The sequence below is a fragment of the Geotrypetes seraphini genome, chromosome 10 (assembly GCF_902459505.1).
Source record: "Geotrypetes seraphini chromosome 10, aGeoSer1.1, whole genome shotgun sequence".
NCBI lineage: Eukaryota > Metazoa > Chordata > Amphibia > Gymnophiona > Dermophiidae > Geotrypetes > Geotrypetes seraphini.
Window position 1 is genome coordinate 56,434,030 of NC_047093.1, and position 18,748 is coordinate 56,452,777.

Sequence of the window (18,748 nt, forward strand, 5' to 3'; positions counted from 1 at the left end):
ACCGGTACCGAAGGAGTGGACACCGGGGGCTCGGTGCGGGGCTCGGGCCGGTCTGGTACCGGAAGGAGCGGTGCCAGGATAGAGGGTAGCAGTTGTTCAAGCTGTTTCTTCAACTGCTCCTGAAGCTGAGTTTGTAGGATGGCCGAGATACGGTCATCCAGGGGTGGCATCGGAACCGCTTTCTTTTTCTTCGGTTCCTTGGATGCCGCTCCACGCCCCGGCGATGAGGAGGCCGATGACGAGGCACTCACCGTTATCGGGGCGGAGCGTTTACGGGACCGGTGCGATGCCGGTATGGACGGTGTCGTCACCGTAGCTGGAGGGCGCTCGAGGGAAGAGGAAGGCTTCTTAGCCGGCTTACCTGGCGCCAGTGGCGCCGATGCGGGATCGGTCGGTGTCGAGCTAGACGGTGCCGATTTCTGCGGTACCGCCGCTGAGGGTGATGAATCCATCGCCGACTCGGAGCCGAAGAGCAGGGTTTGCTGGATTCTTCGGTTTTTAAGAGTACGTTTTTGTAAAGTGGCACAGCGGGTGCAGGAATCTGCCCGATGCTCCGGACCCAGGCACTGCAAACACCAATTGTGTGGGTCAGAAACGGAGATCGGGCGTGCACACCGCTGGCACTTCTTAAAACCGACCTGCGGGGGCATGAAGGGGAAGATAGCCTCCGCAAAATCGAAGTCCGAGGCCTGTATAATGGCAACAGGCCCCGCCGGGGCAAAAACGAAAGAAACAATAAAAATCAAAGTTTTTTTTTTTTTTTTTTTTTGTAATTGAAAGAAAAAGGAAACCCGGAGGTAGAGGAAGAAAAAAATATAACAAAAGCGCGAGCGGGAAGGCAAAAAGTGATTTCAACGGCCGTTGAAAAAATACACGCGTCTTCTTCGCTCCGCGGAAACGAAGAAACTGGGGACCACGCACTCCTCCGTCGGGCGGGAAGGCACTCGCGCACGCGCGGTGCGGCCAACTAGAAACTTCTAGTTAAAAGGTCCGTACCGAGGGCTCCGTCGGTGACGTCACCCATGTGTTAAGAATATGCTGCCTGCTTGTCCTGGGATAACTATGGTAATCTACTGCAGGAAGTTCAGTCACCCAACAGAGATGGCCTAGAAAAAACCATTGGGTTGTCTGTGGGAGGCATTAGTTTTGCAAAGTCTGCAGGTCATGATACTTTTTAAAGGACCAACATAAAAAGGCAACATTACTCAAAAATAAACCTTTTTTTTTTTTTCGGGATTGATAGGGCTCCTGGAACTGCATATCAACAGTTTTACAGAGTAACTTTTATGTCACAGCGGGCATCGCAAAATCAAACAGACCATCTTAGGAAATAACAACATTGTGTTTCACTGCTCAAGCGCCTGACTGAAACTGCTTTACCTCTATGGCTCCTCTTGCAGCTGGAGAGAAGCCTCTTTCTGTTCTCTGAAACACTAGCAGTGCATTTAGCTTTGAATAAAAGTGGAAACGTAATCAGTTCATTTTGTTAAACATTTTGATATGCTCCTCTGGTTTCAAACTAAAAAACTATTATGCTCTTTGAGACTGCATTCAAGGGCTGCCTGTTTTCTAAGCTCTGATGAGAAACTTCTCAAAGGATGTATAGTATACTTCCATCTTTCAGGGAGAGGGGCCAGGGCATGCATATCAGCCCCAAGAGAACTACACAACCCAGAATGCTGTGGTAAATGTCCTGGAGATAATGCCATTTTGCTGTATGTGGTTAGTCCCATCTTTCACACTCACAGGGGGCATACTGTCCTCTATCTTATAGATGTGTCCTAGAAAATCTGTCTACTCTTTCTATAGATCTGCACTCACATGTGTTGCCTGATTATTATTTTTTTCGGTTCCTACAATATATTAATGTCACAGGTGCTGGATCAAATAGCAGCACGTCAAACTCATTCTTCAGCAATGTGGACTGGTTTCTTGGAATCCTGTTGGGCTACATAATTTGCTGATTCATGGAATAACACATGTGCTCGGAGCTTCAGATGTTACCTGTGGGATTTGCACACCATTTACCTGAGAACTCAGGAAAGCCTGTTGCTCTCATAAAGGATCTGGTTCATGACCCAGAGGGCATCATGCTTAAGAGGGTACTACAATGAAAAAAGAGAACATGGGTGTGTGTGTGTGGGGGGGGGGGTAATGGTGCTGGTTAAAGGAGGGGGATGTTTAGTAGAAGGAGAGGAAGAAAGAGCAATGTGCTGGAGTCACCACCACCACTAATGGTGGTCTGCCCCCTCCTACCTAAACAACCGCTTAAACCAGATCCTCACCTCAAGACAAAGAAGAACTCCGAACACCTTTTGCCTTCCCTCCACTCAAGGGCACTCAGTGCAAGATGTTTGACAACCTTCTGGCGACGCAAGCAGCAAAACTCAACCACTCCATCTCCAACCTGCTGACGGCAACAGGCGACCTCAAAACATTCCAAAAAGAAATCAAAACCCTGCTTTTCAAAAAATTCATCCAGATATCTTAACCCCCCCCTTCCCCCTCCTCTCAGATAAATTCTCCCCCCAAACCTCCACTTAGATAATCTCTTCCTCCCCATAACACCAACCAAGTATACAGATCCCTGAAATGTAATGGGGCGGGGAAATGGGAGGACCCTAGTTTCAATTTTTGCAAAAGGGAGCAGTTAACCTAGAAATGGCCCTGCCTGAAATATTGATAACTCAGAAATCCCCATCTCGGCTTGCTGTTTCCCACCCCATGGATATTGATCTGAGTTTATCGCATGCTTTTTCAAGAGTAGCTCAAGGTGCATTCGGGTACAGTAGATATTTTTCTGCTTTCAGAGGGCTTAACAGCCTATAGCCACTGTTCCTGAGGTGATGGAGGCAAGAGAACATGGAGCTACAGTACCTGTATGTAAACTGCTTCGAGTGTGATTGTAGAACTACAAAAAGGCAGTATACAAGTCCCAATCTCTTTCCCTTTTCCCTTCCATTTCTTGATCGCAAGCCATTGCTCTAACCCGGTGTTCCGCACACTTTTTTTTACTCGGCGGCAAAGTAAACTCCCGGCTGCGGCTGGAGGGCACCTGGAAATACATGGACGTCAAAGTGATGATGTCACGCGCATGCGTGACGTCATCACGACAATGTCTGTGCTTGCATGAAGGCCCTGAGTCGCCAGTGGGGGGGCAGATGCTGGAGCAGAAGAGGGACAGAGAAGAGGCGCGGGTGCCGGCTGCCTACAGGACGTGCCTCCCACCATGAGGGGCACATCCTGTAGGCAGTGAGCCGGCGCCAGCATCTCGCCGCAGCACACTTTGCGATACACTGCTCTAACCATTAGGCTATTCCTCCACTCCTGTCCCTTGTCTCACGGTTCTGCCCTCTATCTTGCAGCTCCAGCACTTCTATTCCCCCTCACAGTCCCTATTACCCCACTACTCCCTCTAGTGGTTGCCCACTAGACTGAGAAGCGGCAAGGTTTTCATCTTGGTTTTCTTCTCTTCTGGTGTATGCTGCCACCTTTGCCCTCAGGTATACTGAAGGCCCTAGGATGCTATTAATAAAGAATAAAAATACGCCCCACAGCTTAGTATAATCTTCAGGCCCTCTTGTAAGCTCACATACAGTGTCACACAAACACATGTAACTGCCTAAGGCTTAAATAACAGGTCTGATATCCAGAAAGAATGAATCACAGAGAAAAACTTCTGAAGGACTAAAAACACCCATAATTTCAGGTAACAATCAGAGCTGCCCAAGCTGGCCTTAACAAGAGATTTTCTTCCAGTATTGAAAAATCTTTTGGCCACAGCAGCATGAATCATAGAAAGTTTTCTGTTTAAAGATGCATTCAACTGCTAATTTCCCTCTCTTTTCTCAATCAGTAGTATCTTGTTAATATCAGTTTGACTGTTAGTGTTGTCATTCTCTTCCCTATCATTCTTTCCCTTTTTCATCTTTCTTTCCTATTACATATTGTATTTCTTCCCCCATTTTCCCTTCTGGGTCTGTTCATGTTTATTGATTAGTGGATATCAATCAGGTTATCCCCCTGAAATGCAAAATGTTTTTATATGTTTTTTTAGACTTGTACAACGCTTTGCATTACAATTTAGCAATTCATCAAACTTTTAAGAAAACTTGGAAGTTGGAAGAAAGAAAGAAAAGTCTTCAACTCAAGTATCAACCAACTGGGAAATGTGCCCCATCCCTACTGGAGGGAAAGGATAAATAAACCAATATAATGAGACAACAAATAGGGCAAGTTTTGACCGTATTATGATGGACACTCATTAACTGTTTTCTGACTTTGAACTGTGGCCTGGAAAAGAGGGGCGTTTTTGATAGGACGTCTAAGTCTGACTTTGGGCATTTCCCTCGAGACGTCCAAAGACAGAGGTGAACAAACGGCCATTTTCAAAACTGGCAAAACTGCTAGACGTCCCAATTTTTAATTAGGGTATAATAACCACCTTTATGAAGAGATTCACCCAAGGCGGTGTGCAGCAGGTATAGTTTAACATAAAACTTACAATTATATTAACAGTATAAACTATAGTAAAATGACCAATAAGCATTCGAGGTTTGGCCGTACCATAGAGTAATACAAGGGCACTATATGTAACATTTTCATCCTTGTTTTCCATTCCTTTCCTGATAATTCCTAACATTCTATTTGCTTTCTTAGCCACCGCCACACATTGAGCTGAGGGTTTCAACATACCCTTAACGATGACACCTAGATCCTTTTCCTGGACAGTGACTCCTAACGTGGAATCCTGCATCACGTAGCTATAGTTCAGGTTCCTCTTTCCCACATGCATCACTTTGCACTTGCTCACATTAAACGTCATCTGCCATTTTGATGCTCAGTCTCACCTGGGAAAGGTTTGGTTATCGCTGTAAGATGTGCCAGTCTAAGCCCACCCAGAGCACGTCTCCAATATGCCCCTTTAGGCACATAGCGGGTAGAACAACTCACAAGACGTCTAGAAATATGGTTTCAAAAATCGAATGTTCTGGCGATTAGGACATCCAAATGCCATTTTATGCCATATTTTGGATGTCTTTCTTTTTTTAAAATGCCCCTAAAAATGTATCAATAAAAGTAAAAAAAGGTAAGTAATTGAATATATTTCTTCACTAGTTTCAGAAACGAACAGCTGGGGGGGAGGTTCTTTCTGGTTCTGGGGTAGAGGTTGGGGGGGAGGTGTTTTCTTGGGGTTTTTAGAAAATTGGTTAACACTGTTATTGATGGTATTAGGATGACCTTTGTTCGTACGTTATGCTGTTGGATTGTGCCATGTCTAGATGTCTGTTCTTTGGGGTGTACATGCAGCGTTTAAATAAAGAATTACAAAAAAAAAAATACGATGGCAGTCTCTACCACATCTTCTCTTTCCTATTTTTCTTCCAAAGTATACATGTGTGCAATCTTTAAGTCTGGCCCCCATATCTTTATGATGAAAAACACTGTCCATTTTAGTAGACACCTACTGATTCCATCCTGTTGATATATTTTTGAAGATCTAGTGTTTACTCTGCTGCAGATTTTGGTTTCATTAGCATAGGTGCAGACCTTCTGCACAGCCCTTCTGCAATATTGCTCACAAAAATATGCAAAAGACCTGGACCAAGAACCAGTCTCTATGGCACACTAGTAGGACAGCCCTTACCCTCAGAGTGAGGAGTGGCCTAGTGGTATAGCTGTTGCTTCAGTACCCTAAGGTTATGAGATCAATTCACTTAATCATCCATTGTCCCAGGTACAAAATAAATACCTGTATATATGTAAACCATTTTGAATATACAAGTCCCATTCCCTTTCCTTACTAGTCTTTGTTGCCTGCCCCTCAACCAGTTGCTAACCTAGTCAGTCATTTTAGGGCTCATACAAGGCTTCTCAGTTTATTTATAAGTTTCCTATATGGAACCATGTCAAGGGCTTTGCTGAAATCTTAAAGACACCACATCTAGTGTTGTTCCTCGATCCAACTCTCTGGTCACCCAGTCAAAGAAAATTAGGTTAAGACATCCTAAATGATTTTTTACATTCTTTTTTTCTTTCCTATTATACTCTGGTGCCTTAGGGACGGGGGTGGGGGGTGGGGGAGGGAGGGAGATGCTCGGGGATATGAGTGAAAGGTTTGTATGGGACGGATGTTGTAGCGTGCGATTGGTATCCTGAGTTCTGTGTGGTGTCTGGGGGCTATCTATATGGTACAAAAAAAAGGTGGGAGATCACTGTTCCAGATGGGCGGCTTGACTTTGCAATTGCACTTAACTGCTTCTGCCCCCATTGCTTTCATTGTTTTTATTCTATTTTTGTATATTATCTCTGTGCGGGGGCCACTTTGGGGAAGTATTGCTACTGTTCCTGCTTTCCATATGTTCCTGCTTTCCATATGTAATGGACTGATTTTTGTCTTTTTGATGATTAATGTTGTGCCCTGTTGGGCGGTGTATTTTTCACTGTTAATAAACATACGTTTAAAAAAAAAAAAAAAAGACAGAAGAAACAAAAGATGATGCTATCAGAAGATATAAGTGAATCACACATAAGCTTTTGCATGATAGTCTTAAGAAGAAGTTGGATGGGTTATCAGAATGTGGCAGGCAGTAGAATTTTATTGCTCATACCACTGGAAAATCTAAATCTTTGTTACGTCCTTTCTTGTCAGCTCCAATGTATCAGATCATTTTAACGCCAGAAGTCATACCTTTGTAGATTTTTTTTTTTCTAATTTAAAGTTATGTTTATTGAAAATTTCCAATACGTACAAATATAACAGTTCAAGAAACAGTATTTAACTGAGCAATGACATGTATCATCCACATATCTATCCATTACCTCCCATCCTACCCCAATCCCCACCCAACCTCCCTACCATAATAACCAGCAATAATAAGAATACCAAATCCAGTGTGCCATAGTAACAAGAATTCAGGGATTTAACAAATGACTGCGAGCTTTAGGAGTCAAAATTAACCAAAAAGGCTCCCAATGAGAACGAAACACTTGTCCCATTGTGGATTTTTTTTTTAAGAATTCCTTTGAATATTCTGATTATAAAATCATTGACGCAGTAATTCTGGTCCTGAAAAGTGCTTCTTCATATAGAAACTAATAGGCGAGAAGGTGACCAGATAGGACAGACAGAGGGGAAAATCCACAAGGGAGAAAGAGAGGACAGAACCTGTATATACAGCAACTTAAGAGTGCTCTTAACTGGACTCTCTCAAAAATAATTTCTCTCTCTTATTAGGTATAGGGCATTTTCAACAGGGTTACTTAGCAGAATATGTTGGAAACCAATCCATTTAGTTTACTTATAAAAGGATGGATTGTGTAACCACACATTAAAAATGTTGAAAGAGTATGAGAGAAATATAGAGGTGAGATGTATAAGAGACAAGAGATTGATGAGCACATCTCAGGAAAGGGACCTTGGAGTGATGGTGTCTGAAGATTTCAAGATGACAAAACAAATGTGACAAGGCAGTGACCAAGGCCATAAGGATGCTAGGCTACATAGAAAGGGTATAAGTTGTTAATGAGGCCCCACTTTGAGTTTCGTGTTAAGTTTTGTTGGCCATATTTGGTTAAGGACGTAAAAAGACTTGAAGCAGTTCAGTCAAATATGGTATGAGCTCTGCACCACAAAATGTATGACCTGAAGACTTATACACTGGCGGAAAGTCGGGAGAGGGGAGATATGATAGAGACGTTTAAATGTACGCTAAAAACCTCTTGTGTAGTTTTGTAAAACGGAGGCAATGTTACTATGAGAGATATTCTCCAGTGAATTTGTGGCAGATGATGAATTAACTAGAAGTTGACCACTCTGCTCTGATTGAGTGGGTGGAGGCATGCAGCCTCTCTTTCACATGGAAGCCTGGAATTATGAATAAAGAATTAAAAAAAAAAAAAAAGTATTGACAGCTTTGAAGATTCCTCTTTATGTGAAATTTTACAGCTACCGAGTTGGCTTCAGAAGTTATCAATTTAAACACTCAGATTTCCTTATAACAGACAGCTGGCAGGGCTGATCACTGCATCTGAAAGGGGCATCAGAGCCACTGTCCATAAAATAAAGGTGCACTGGAAGGGGAATGCACACTCTTGATATTTGGGTGTCACAATAGGTGACATACTCTGTTATTAAGACTAGACTGCCCTCTAGTGGCACAGTGCTTTCACAGTCTTCATCCATGCATTGTACCCATATGACTAAAGCATCCAAAGAGTTCTGAAGGAAAATTAGTACACAGCAAATGTGTGAGGAGAGCCGACAGAAATAACACTCCCCACTGCTCTCCTAGTGCTCGCTATTGCAAATCCTCTGTGTGGAATTGAAGTTCTTGGTTTTTTGAAGCTGGTGAAACTGTCTACTCTTATGCCGATAATATTTTTGTCCTTCAAGAAGTGAGTGCTGAATTCAATCTTGTGCAGTGAATATTGATTGCTGGGCTTCTAAACTTCGAAGCAGAAGAAAAACAACGAAGTTGACTGGTGTTCAATGTTGTTTATTGAATAAAAGACTTGATTCAATCTGATAGTTGTATGGGCCCTACAACAGCATGAAGTATTTTTTTCATCACCATACAACTATCAGATAAGTGCTTTATTAAATATTCTAGGATTTAAGGGTAAATTAGATGCACATCTCCCTTGAGAAGCATACGGTGATATGGGGACTAAAACTGTGCCAGGGTACACCTGGCGGGGCCTCCGCGTGTGCGAATCATCGGACTTGATGGACCCAGGGTCTGATCCGGAGATGGCAATTCTTATGTTCTTAAAGTTGAAAATCCATCCTAAAATTGAACATGCACAATGATTGACAGTTTTGTTACAGCCTTTTAAACATTCGGTGTATTCTGGTGTTTTGGTCTGACAATTTAAGAACCAACTCTGAGCACTGTTCTGAATGCACTTTGAACTTGTTTAGTTACCATTTTTGAGTGAATAGAGTGTCACTTCAGTATCATTTAATAAGTGCACACAAATATCATAGACAAGTATGTAAAAATCTTTGTTCGTACAGGCTGTGACAAGACAGCATCGGAAAGCTTTATTGTGTCTAATGTATTGTTACAATGTCTACCCACACATATAGGCATACACTGAACTGAAGAATACAATGTCAGAAGGGCTGTGCAGTTTTCAACTTTGCAGAGAAAGCACCAACCTCTAGTTCTGCTCTGGATGACGGTTTAACCTGCATGCATTTTAGCGGCGGATTATCAAAACGGCTTATCATGAGCTTTCTAGCAGGCTCCGACACTGCCATGCAAATGGGCTCTTCAACACTGAAATGAGCACACCGGTGGATTCTTAAAAATCACTCAGCCATTCTCCAAGAGCAGCGTGGGCTTTTGGCGACATAAATCAGCGACTGGTCAGGGAGTGCTGGTACACTGCCAGCATGTTTAAAAGTGCATCTTGTGGCATGTGTTTTGACAGTGGTTAATGAAGAAAAAAAAAAAATTTACATGATTCACATAAATTATTTTTTTTAAGGGTGTAGTAAAAGCATGCTTCTTGAGCGCGTGTATGATACCCATGTCTTATGTGTTTCTGGCTATGATTCATGATAAAATTTTACATTAAAAATAAATTTAAAAATTTACCTGAATTATAGTGGTTTGGGGGAGAGAATGGCATGTTTTAGGCACGCTTGTTAAAAGCCAACGTTGCTTCTCCCCTCTTCTCCCTTCCTGCAAAACCTGCTTTTATACTGACCAATTTAAAAAATTTGAAGCAAGATGACGAACAATGCTGTATTTCCACACGGAAACCAACTGCTACAGCCATGTGTGTCGCGCGCATATGAAGTAAGCATATATTATGCTCAAACAAGGCACGTACTTATTCCTTTGTGTTGCTTTACCCGTCACATGCGCACCTTCACGCCTCTTTCTTTGTGTATTCTGCGCATGTGCCGATCGCTATCACCAGCAACTCAACGCATGTAAATTTAGCGAATCTTTGCTACTGTCCGCCGACCTCATTTGCATGTGTAATTTTTAGAATGACTCACGTTTTTGAATTCGCTACAAGAATGACTGCAACAGCGCCCCCTTGGTTTATAACGTGGATGTCTGAGAATCCGGCCCTGAATGTTTCCACCAGTCAGTCTCACCTCAGGAGGTAGGTAAAAGGACAGTGTTTTTTCCAACTAATGTACACTTATTTTTATGAAGCACCACACATGGTAGCTGTGGAATAGTGTCATAAACCCTCCAGATGATGGCGTGGTGATTATTGCAGTGTGGTTCTTCAGTTTACCGATCTCTGCTGACCTGAGCAAATTGTTTTAGCTCCTCCCATCACCATGTAATCCCTATGGGGCAACCACATTATTCTCATACAAATTCTTTTACATAGTATAGTGTATACACAATGAATTCTCATTTTTTTTTTTTTTTTGTAACTTTATATTTATTAGAATTTTTCATTATCATTCCAAGCAATAAAACACTTGTACAGAATTCAAGAGGAAATAAGGATAAACCAAACCTAAATCAAAAGAAAAAACATATTAATAGCATGCAGTCCACAAAACTGAGGGGGAAAACGTAAGGAAAAATGTGAGGAAAAGGAAATCATCTAAGTGGCCATAGATAAGTGAATTCAAATAAAAACATAAACAGGAAAAAAAAAACCCCCATAAAATCAATCACAACTATTAAAACACAAGACAACTAAAATACAGATATCACATGTACTAATGTTTATTGGAACCCCAACTCACAATAACACAGCCTTATTATATTGACCTAACAATTTAAAAAAATGATACTATTATAAGTTCCAAAAAGTTCCACATCATAATTGTAGAAAGACTCAGGGCCAAATTCACCAAGCTCCCCTACCGATCCGATCCGGATGGTCGGGGGGCTAATTCACGACGCGTCCTCATGCAAATGGGAACAATCGGAATCACGCCCCCCAACTGACAGCACGGATCGCTGAATAGCAATCCCGATGCACACACAGATGGTCTGCGCATGTAGATGTTCTGCGCATGCTTATAGAGCAGCGACCTTTTTTTAAAAAAAACTTTTTTTTTTTACCTTATATACTTCGCGATCCCATGGGTTTAACCCGTTATAAACCCACGGGTTAAAACCATGGGCTCGCACTGCAAGGAAGGCAAGGAGAGTCGGGGCAGAAGCAGAGCGGCGATCGGGGCAGAGAGTATGAGAGTCTGGGGCAGAGAGCAGGAAAGTCAGGGCAGAGAGCAGGAGATGCAGTCGGAAAGGTCGTGAGCGACTGGTCCCCAGCAGTCACTTGTGTCTTGATCGTTTTTTGTTAGTGAATCGCTAACTGCCTACTTTACATGCCGTTGCCAATGTGGATTGGATCGGAGGATGATCGGCCACGAGGCTAGTGAATCGGGTCGGAGGAAAATCGGGTCGCAAAGTGGTCGGGACACGATTGGTGTCCTTAGTGAATCTAGCCCTCAGTGACATAAACACGATACATAAAATAGCAGAAATGGTGAAGGTTGCTGCCCAAGGTTTTCATAGACATGAAGTTGTTAATGAGATCAATGAGACATTGGATTGTTTCCGTCTGTGACCAAAGGACAGACACGGTGTCAGGTCAAAAGCGTGCCGCGACAAAGGCGCGCCCAGACAATTGAGCGCAGCGCACGCCGCTGCGCCGCTCTAAATTACTGTTTTTAGCGCTCCGACGAGGGGCGTGGGGGGGAACCCCTCCACTTTACTTAATAGACATTGCACCGCATTGTGGGGGTGGGGGTGGGGGGTTGTAACCCCCCACATTTTACTGAAAACTTCACTTTTTCCCTGTTTTTAGGGAAAAAGTTCAGTTTACAGTAAAATGTGGAGGGTTACAACCCCCCCAAACCCCCCATAACGCCGGTGCGATGTCTATTAAGTAAACTGGGGGGGGTTCCCCAACAAAACCCCCCATCGGAGCCCCTAAAAACTGTAATTTACAATGGCGCAGCGGCGTGCGCTGCGCTCAATTGTCGGCGCGCGCTTTTGTCTTTCGCGCCGTTGTCTATGAACCGACAGACACGGTATCTCTTTCATTTTTAGCTCCCTTCCCCGTGCTGGCATTTACAGTATTTTATCTAACTATCTGTGTATGTACTCAGCCTGCTTACTGGAATGGATGAGCCAACGACATAATATAAAGGAAGATTTCTAAGCTGTTGGGGGGCGGGCCCCCTACAAGGCATGAAGCATGTCCTTTATTCCTTGCTTGACTCTGGGTCTAGCACATAAAAACACCTTATGCCACGAATCTGGTACAGGCTATCAGCTAGCAGACTATTGGAAGGATCAGCAGAACATCTTTTTGTTGGGGGGTGGGGGAATAAACTTCATCCCTGCCCCCCAATACAGGGTAAGAGCTTGGCTGGGCCAAGGCCTTACCGTCTCACCCCATTCTGTGACCTAAGGGACCAAAGTCATTAGCATGTCTTCAGTGATGTAGTAAGGGGGGTGGGAGGGATGGTCTGCGCCAGGCGCCATCTTGGTGGGGGCACCGGCACATGTCCTCCTTTCCACCACCACCCCCCCTTGCTCCTTCCCAACCCCTGAACCTCTTTTATTTTCCCGGCACGAGCAGCGCCACCAACTTGCTGTCTGTGTCGGCTCTCTCTCCGACATCACTTCCGGGTCCCGTGCCTAGCTTCCTAGTGGCACCTGGGGTGGGGTGCCCCTCCCCCGCCCTCTTCTCCACCCCACCGCCACCCTTGCTACGCCACTGCATGTCTCCATCACTAGGAAGCAGAGCTGCTCTATATTAAAGGTGCTCAGCATCCACGGTGTGCAGTGGCATCATAAGGATAGAGGACATCCGGGGGTAGAAGGAAATTAGCGGCATTCCCGCAGTCCATGCCTGCCACCCTTCCCCCCCCCTACACTTGAGAAAGCCGGTTGGTGGTCCGTACTCCTGGCACCTGGTACAATTCTTTTCCATTCCATAACTTAAGTTCTGCCCCTGTCCCCTCCTCCCTGCGTGGGTCTGGCCTTTCTCCCTTTGACCGACTCTTCCCCTTCCCCCAGCCCTAAGCTGTCTCTGGTCCACTAAAAACTCTTCTTGGGCCCATTGAGTCTGTACATGTGCACTCTCTCTCCCCTCCTCTCCCCCTCCCCCCTGCTACCCTGCCTCTGGTCCACTAAAGACTTTTTTTGGTTGGGCCCATCGGGCCATGTTAGGAAGGGCACCGTGCTCGCCCACAGCCAACCATGCCAGTGTAAAAATCTAAACATTTTACTGCCGTGGCCCTACCCTTGCTCCAGGAGAAACATTCATCTTGCTTGCTCTGGCGCACACGAAACTGCTGAGGCTGAGACATTATTAATGGACTAGATGTAGGGTAGACATGGTTGGGGGGGGGGAGAGAGTGTCCATGTGCTCAACCAAGAAAAAAGAGTCTTTAGTGGACCAGAGGCAGAGTAGTGGGGGGAGGGGAGAGAGAGACCTACATTAGATGCCTAACTTTGAAATCTGCATGCAACCTTTTTTTTTTAATTGGCTTAATTGGTGTGGTTATTGACTGTGCCAGTTTTCAGCCAATCAAAAATAAAATGTAAATCACCAATTAAGAATTCTAACACAGAATGCTCAGGACGCCTAGCAACGCCTAAGTCAAGCCACCCTCTGACACCAAACGATGCCTATCTGAAAAGTAGGCATGGTTAGGGGAGGAGAATGAGCATGATTGACTTAGGCATCACTAAGCATCTGAGTTAGGCACTGGTAAATTAGACCAAATATACCGGGCATCTACTTCTATGATGCCTAGCAACACGCCTAGGCGCCACTAAATGGAATTCTACAAAGGACACCTAGTGGCTGACTGACAACCATGCCAATGTAGGCACACTTAAGTGCAATTAATAGAATTTGGCCCAGAGTGTTTTACCCACCCATCTAATGCTAGGGATTGTTACTGCTGGTCTCTTTCATACACTGGGTCTGAAAAGTAATCAAAGCAGCATATGGGAACCAACCCTATACCAGGGAGGCAATAAAAGCAGACACCATAACGTCAGCCTTAAGTTGCAAATCCAGAAAGGAAGGGGGAGGGGGGGGAGGGAATGTAAAAATGGACTCTAAAATTAAGTCCCACGGTTGCCTACCTGAGTATCGAACATCATCGTCTCCAGACTTCAGGGGGAAAGGGGTTCCTGAGATGCTCCAGCTCTGGCAGTGTGCTAGGGGGCCCGGGGCCCCCCCAGATCCTGTAATCGATCCCGTGACGCGCCCGCTGCCAGGGACTCCCGAGAACCCTTTGTTCTGTAATTTTAATAAGGCAGGTGGGAAAGGGCGAGCCAGAGACCCCGGAGAGGAAACGGGAAGCCCATCATGGAATCCACCTCCCCACCGCGCTGCTGCCCGTCTTTCGCGATAAGAACGCGAAAAATCCGAGGAGATCCACCTGGAGCCCCGATCGCGGATTCTGGGAGATTACAGTCCATCACTTGTCATCCGCATCCGGGCATTGAAGCGTGAGAGCGCGGCGCTGGGAAACGTGCCGTCCACACACCCATCAGACGCGCCAGAAGCAGAGCGAAAACGCAGGCGATTCGGAGGGCAGCCGAGCGAAATGTGCCGCTGTGTCTAGGAAAGAAGCCCGCAAGACGACGAGAGCGAGCCTTGGGACAGGCAGCAGGGCTTCGGCGGAATCGATTGCGCTGGAGCTGCAAAGCATTTTAAGCAGTGACGATCTCCCAGGAAAGAAAGAAAAGCTCCCTCTTTAGGGGCGCTGACAGCATGCACTGTGCACTTCTTGCCTGTCGCCGCCGGTTCCTTTGTCTGATGTCATGACCCTTTAAAATCTTGAGCCCATTCTTATTTGTTAAAAGTCATTTAAAGGGCACGTGTCAGGAAAATAGAACAAAGAAGACCGGAGAGGGGGGGGGGGAGGGAGGATTTTAAGATGTCCTTGTTGCCCTACAAACTGCGCGCAAGATGGGCGCGGAAGGGAGAGAATGAGCGGCTCCAGCAGGCGCCCCCCAAACCGTTCGTCTCCCTAGAACGATCCGATTCAGAGCTCTCGGAATCCAGCTGGGTTCCAGTGTAGCAGGATGTGGCGAGAGGAAGCCGGGTTTCCAGGTCACTTTTTCCAGCTGATGTCTCAGGAGAGACAGAATCACTTACTCATACGTACGAAAGGCTAATAAAAGGCCATTTACTCAGGGCAAAGGGAAAAGTAAAAAAAAACCAAACCTGATGCGAAAGTACATAAGCCGATTTTTTTTAAAGTGCTTCCCTTATGAAAATCTGCATAATTGGAGGTCTGGGTTTTTTTTTTAAGTGGCTTTTCGATCAGAGCTATTGAAGAAAACCCAAAACTTCACACGCCAGTATAGAGCTGCCCGAGGTTCTGAGGGAATGGGAGAGTCTCTTAATTACTTGGTCCAAAACTTCTCTCCTCCCAGGAAACAGAACATTTATGATACCTGAATCAAAGCTCCCATATGCAACCCTGCCCTCTCTCAACGCCCACCCTCCAAACGACTATTACAAAGGAAGGGGGACCTTTCATGTACATGTATTTAAAAACATTTATAGCCCTTCAATCACTAATGGTTATAGGCAGTTTTGCAATAACACACAAAAAAATAAATAAAAAATTTTGAATTAATATTCTTATATCAGATATACAGAAAAATAAAGGCAGTAACAATATTAAGCTGCCAAACCTGTAAATGCAATACAAAGTCTTAAACTTTCTTCCTAAAATGGAACAGGTTAGATCATCCTAACTGGGTTTGCATTGCAGCCTGCTCAGAAATGCAAGGTCTGGTGAGTCCACCTGAACATAACACCGGCGCGAGGCACCTCCCATCATAATTCAGACAAGTTTCATTTAAAGAAACAGCTTTTATCAACACATTATGAACACAGCTAACAAATAAAACCGGTTCATAGACATAATCGCGGAAGACAAAGGCGTGCGCCGACAACTGAGCGCAAGACGGAGGCGTGCGCCGAAGAAAATTACTGTTTTTAGGGGCTCCGATGGGGGGTTTTGTTGGGGAGCCCCCCCCCACTTTACTTAATACAGATCGCGGCGGCATTGTGGGGGGTTTGGGGGGTTGTAACCCTCCACATTTTACTGGAAACTTAACTTTTTCCCTAAAAACAGGGAAAAAGTGAAGTTTTCAGTAAAATGTGGGGGGTTAAGCCCCCATAACGCGGGGTTACGCCCCCCCCACGCCCCCATCGGAGCCCCTAAAAACAGTAATTTTCTTCGGCGTGCGCCTCCATGCTGTGCTCAATTGTCTGCTCACGCCTTTGTCCCGGCGCGCTTTTGACCTGACACCATAAAACCAATTTAACCATAATCAATTATGCCCAAGCAGGAGCAGCCACCAAGGAGTTGTAACCATGTTTCTGTATTGCTGTCATTATTACCCACCTTATACCCCTCATTCGGCCACATGAGGCTGGATTCAGTAAATAGCTCTCAAAATTCAGTGCCTTAAAAAAACGATAAAAGATACCTGCCCTTTACAGAATCATGCCTAGGGTCAATTCCTGTGTCTAACTTTAGATGCCAGACTTATGCTTGCTGATCCCTAATTTAAATGCTGGTGCTCAAATTAGGAAATGCTGGGTCTGTATTCTATTATTACTCATGTAGCTTTGCAGAAGGAACAGGGAAAAGCGCAGACCTTAACTGCACGCCCTTAAAAATCTGCTCACCTCGGGGTTGGGCAGGATCCGTGAGGTCTGCGGGAGTTAAGGGTCCATGGAGTGAATAGAATCCATGAGATCCACAGAAGTTTAAAAAATGAGGATCCCTGCGGACCCCACGCCAGGGCCGCTTTCTTTTTAAGTCCATGCACTTTTAGTTCTGTGAGGGTCTGCGAGATCCACTTTTTTTAAACTTCTACCTATTCTGTTTTTATCTGTGAGTATATGAATTATGTTCTTTTTCTCTTGCGTACTTTAGTTTAGATTGTGAGCCCTTTTGGGACAGAGACTAAAGTCCAAAGTGCCTACATCCATTTACCCTCCTCCTCTACAAAGCTGCGCTAGCGTTTGCCGGCCACCGCAGTAACAGCTCCAGTGCTCATAGGAATTCCATGAGCGTCAGAGCTGTTACCGCGGCGGCCAACAACTGTGGACCCAAGGCTTGTTGAGACTGATAAAATGACTTTTTGTTGCACAGGAGTTAAGATATGGAATTGTCGTGAAAGGGGTATGTTTAGAAAATTACTTAAGACGCAGCTATTTGTAGATGCTTTTTTTTCTAGAAATAATTTTCTTCTCTGGTAAAGCTGATGAACCTTTTATGGTCGTTATTATGCAAAGTTACGGTATTATTTTGTAGTCATGATTTTTAATGTTTGCTTGTATGTTTATTTTATCAACTTTGTGCTTTAAAACTAACCCCCTCTTCTATTAAACTGCGCTAGCAGTTTTTAGCGCAGAGAGCCACGCTAAATGGCCCGCGCTGCTCCCGACGCTCATAGGAACTCTATGAGCGTCGGGAGAAGCGCGGGCCATTCAGCGCGGCTCCCCACGCTAGAAACTGCTAGCGCAGTTTAATAGAAGAGGCCCTATGTGTGTAAATTATGTAAACCGTTTAGTTCTAAACGGTATAGAAATTTTAAAATAAATAAATAAAAATAAAAATGCTAGCACGGCTTTGTAAAGGAGGGGGTTAGTTTTGTGAACCGCTTAATACTCATGTATATGCAGTATATTAAATATAATAAATGCCTTATACCCCTCATTATACCTTTGGTGACTTCTTTGCTATTGGTGGTTGGGATTGCTGGTACGGAATACTGGACTCACCCCAGTTCTCCCTTTTGTTGTGCCCAGCTTTTCTGCATCCCAGGATCCCAAATGCCTTCTACCTGGAGGCCCCACGGAGCCTTAAAAAGAAAGCGGCCTGACCTGAGGTCCTCAGAGATCCTCGTATTTTAACTTCCGCAGACCTCGCGGATCCCGTTCACTTCAAGGAGCCTTGTTTTAACTTCCACGGACCTCACAGATCCTGCTCACCCCCGAGGTGAGCAGATTTTTAAGGGTGTGCAGTTAAGATCTGCGAGGTCCACGTTTTACCCAGTCCCTTTACAGAATGCCCCGACACAGCCATGGCCTCACCCCTTTCTGAGTTATATGCTAGCAGAGTTAGGTGCCATTTCTTATACAGTAGAATTGTGGCAGCATACATTTTGATGAATGCCAAGTGACATTCTTGACTCAGTCCCATCCAGTGGCGGTCCCTCACTCCCCCCCCCCCCCCCGTCTTTCTTTACAACAGTGGTTCCCAACCCTGTCCTGGAGGACCCCCAAGCCAGTTGGATTTTCAGGATAGCCCTAATGAATATGCATGGAGCAGATTTGCATGCCTGGCACCTCCATTATATGCAGATCTCTCTCATGCATATTCATTCGGGCTATCCTGAAAACCCGACTGGCCTAGGGGTCCTCCCGGACCGGCTTGGGAACCACCACTTTACAACATCAGCCTGGTATTTGCCCCTCCCCAGTGTACCTCAGCAGCATCCCCAACAGCTCATTTTTGCTGCCTATGTAGTCCTGCAGATTTTCCCTCCACTGACTGAATCCCACCAGTGAGGAAACAGAAAGTGATGTCAGTGATGGCACCGTCTGACCCTGACCCTCCTTCTCCATATGAAAAAAACCCCTTTTCCTGGTGTCTAATGCCTCCTGACCTCCATCAAGTTCATACCTCAAAGGAGGCTGGAGCGATGCACGCTTGTTCTTGCCTTTGCTGCCGTCATCTTGAAAAATGACAGAATTC

General features: G+C 45.0%; 1 protein-coding gene across 1 annotated transcript in view; it reads right to left on the reverse strand.

Annotated features, from left to right (window-relative positions):
* Positions 1 to 14,720, reverse strand: part of RALGDS (ral guanine nucleotide dissociation stimulator) — a 162,552-nt gene extending 147,832 nt beyond the window's left edge. The window contains exon 1 of the mRNA XM_033961119.1: positions 14,100 to 14,720. Within this exon, the coding sequence (XP_033817010.1) occupies positions 14,100 to 14,117 (18 nt within the window). The 5' untranslated portion in view covers positions 14,118 to 14,720. The remainder of the gene's footprint in view (positions 1 to 14,099) is intronic.
* Positions 14,721 to 18,748: the final 4,028 nt, after the last annotated feature.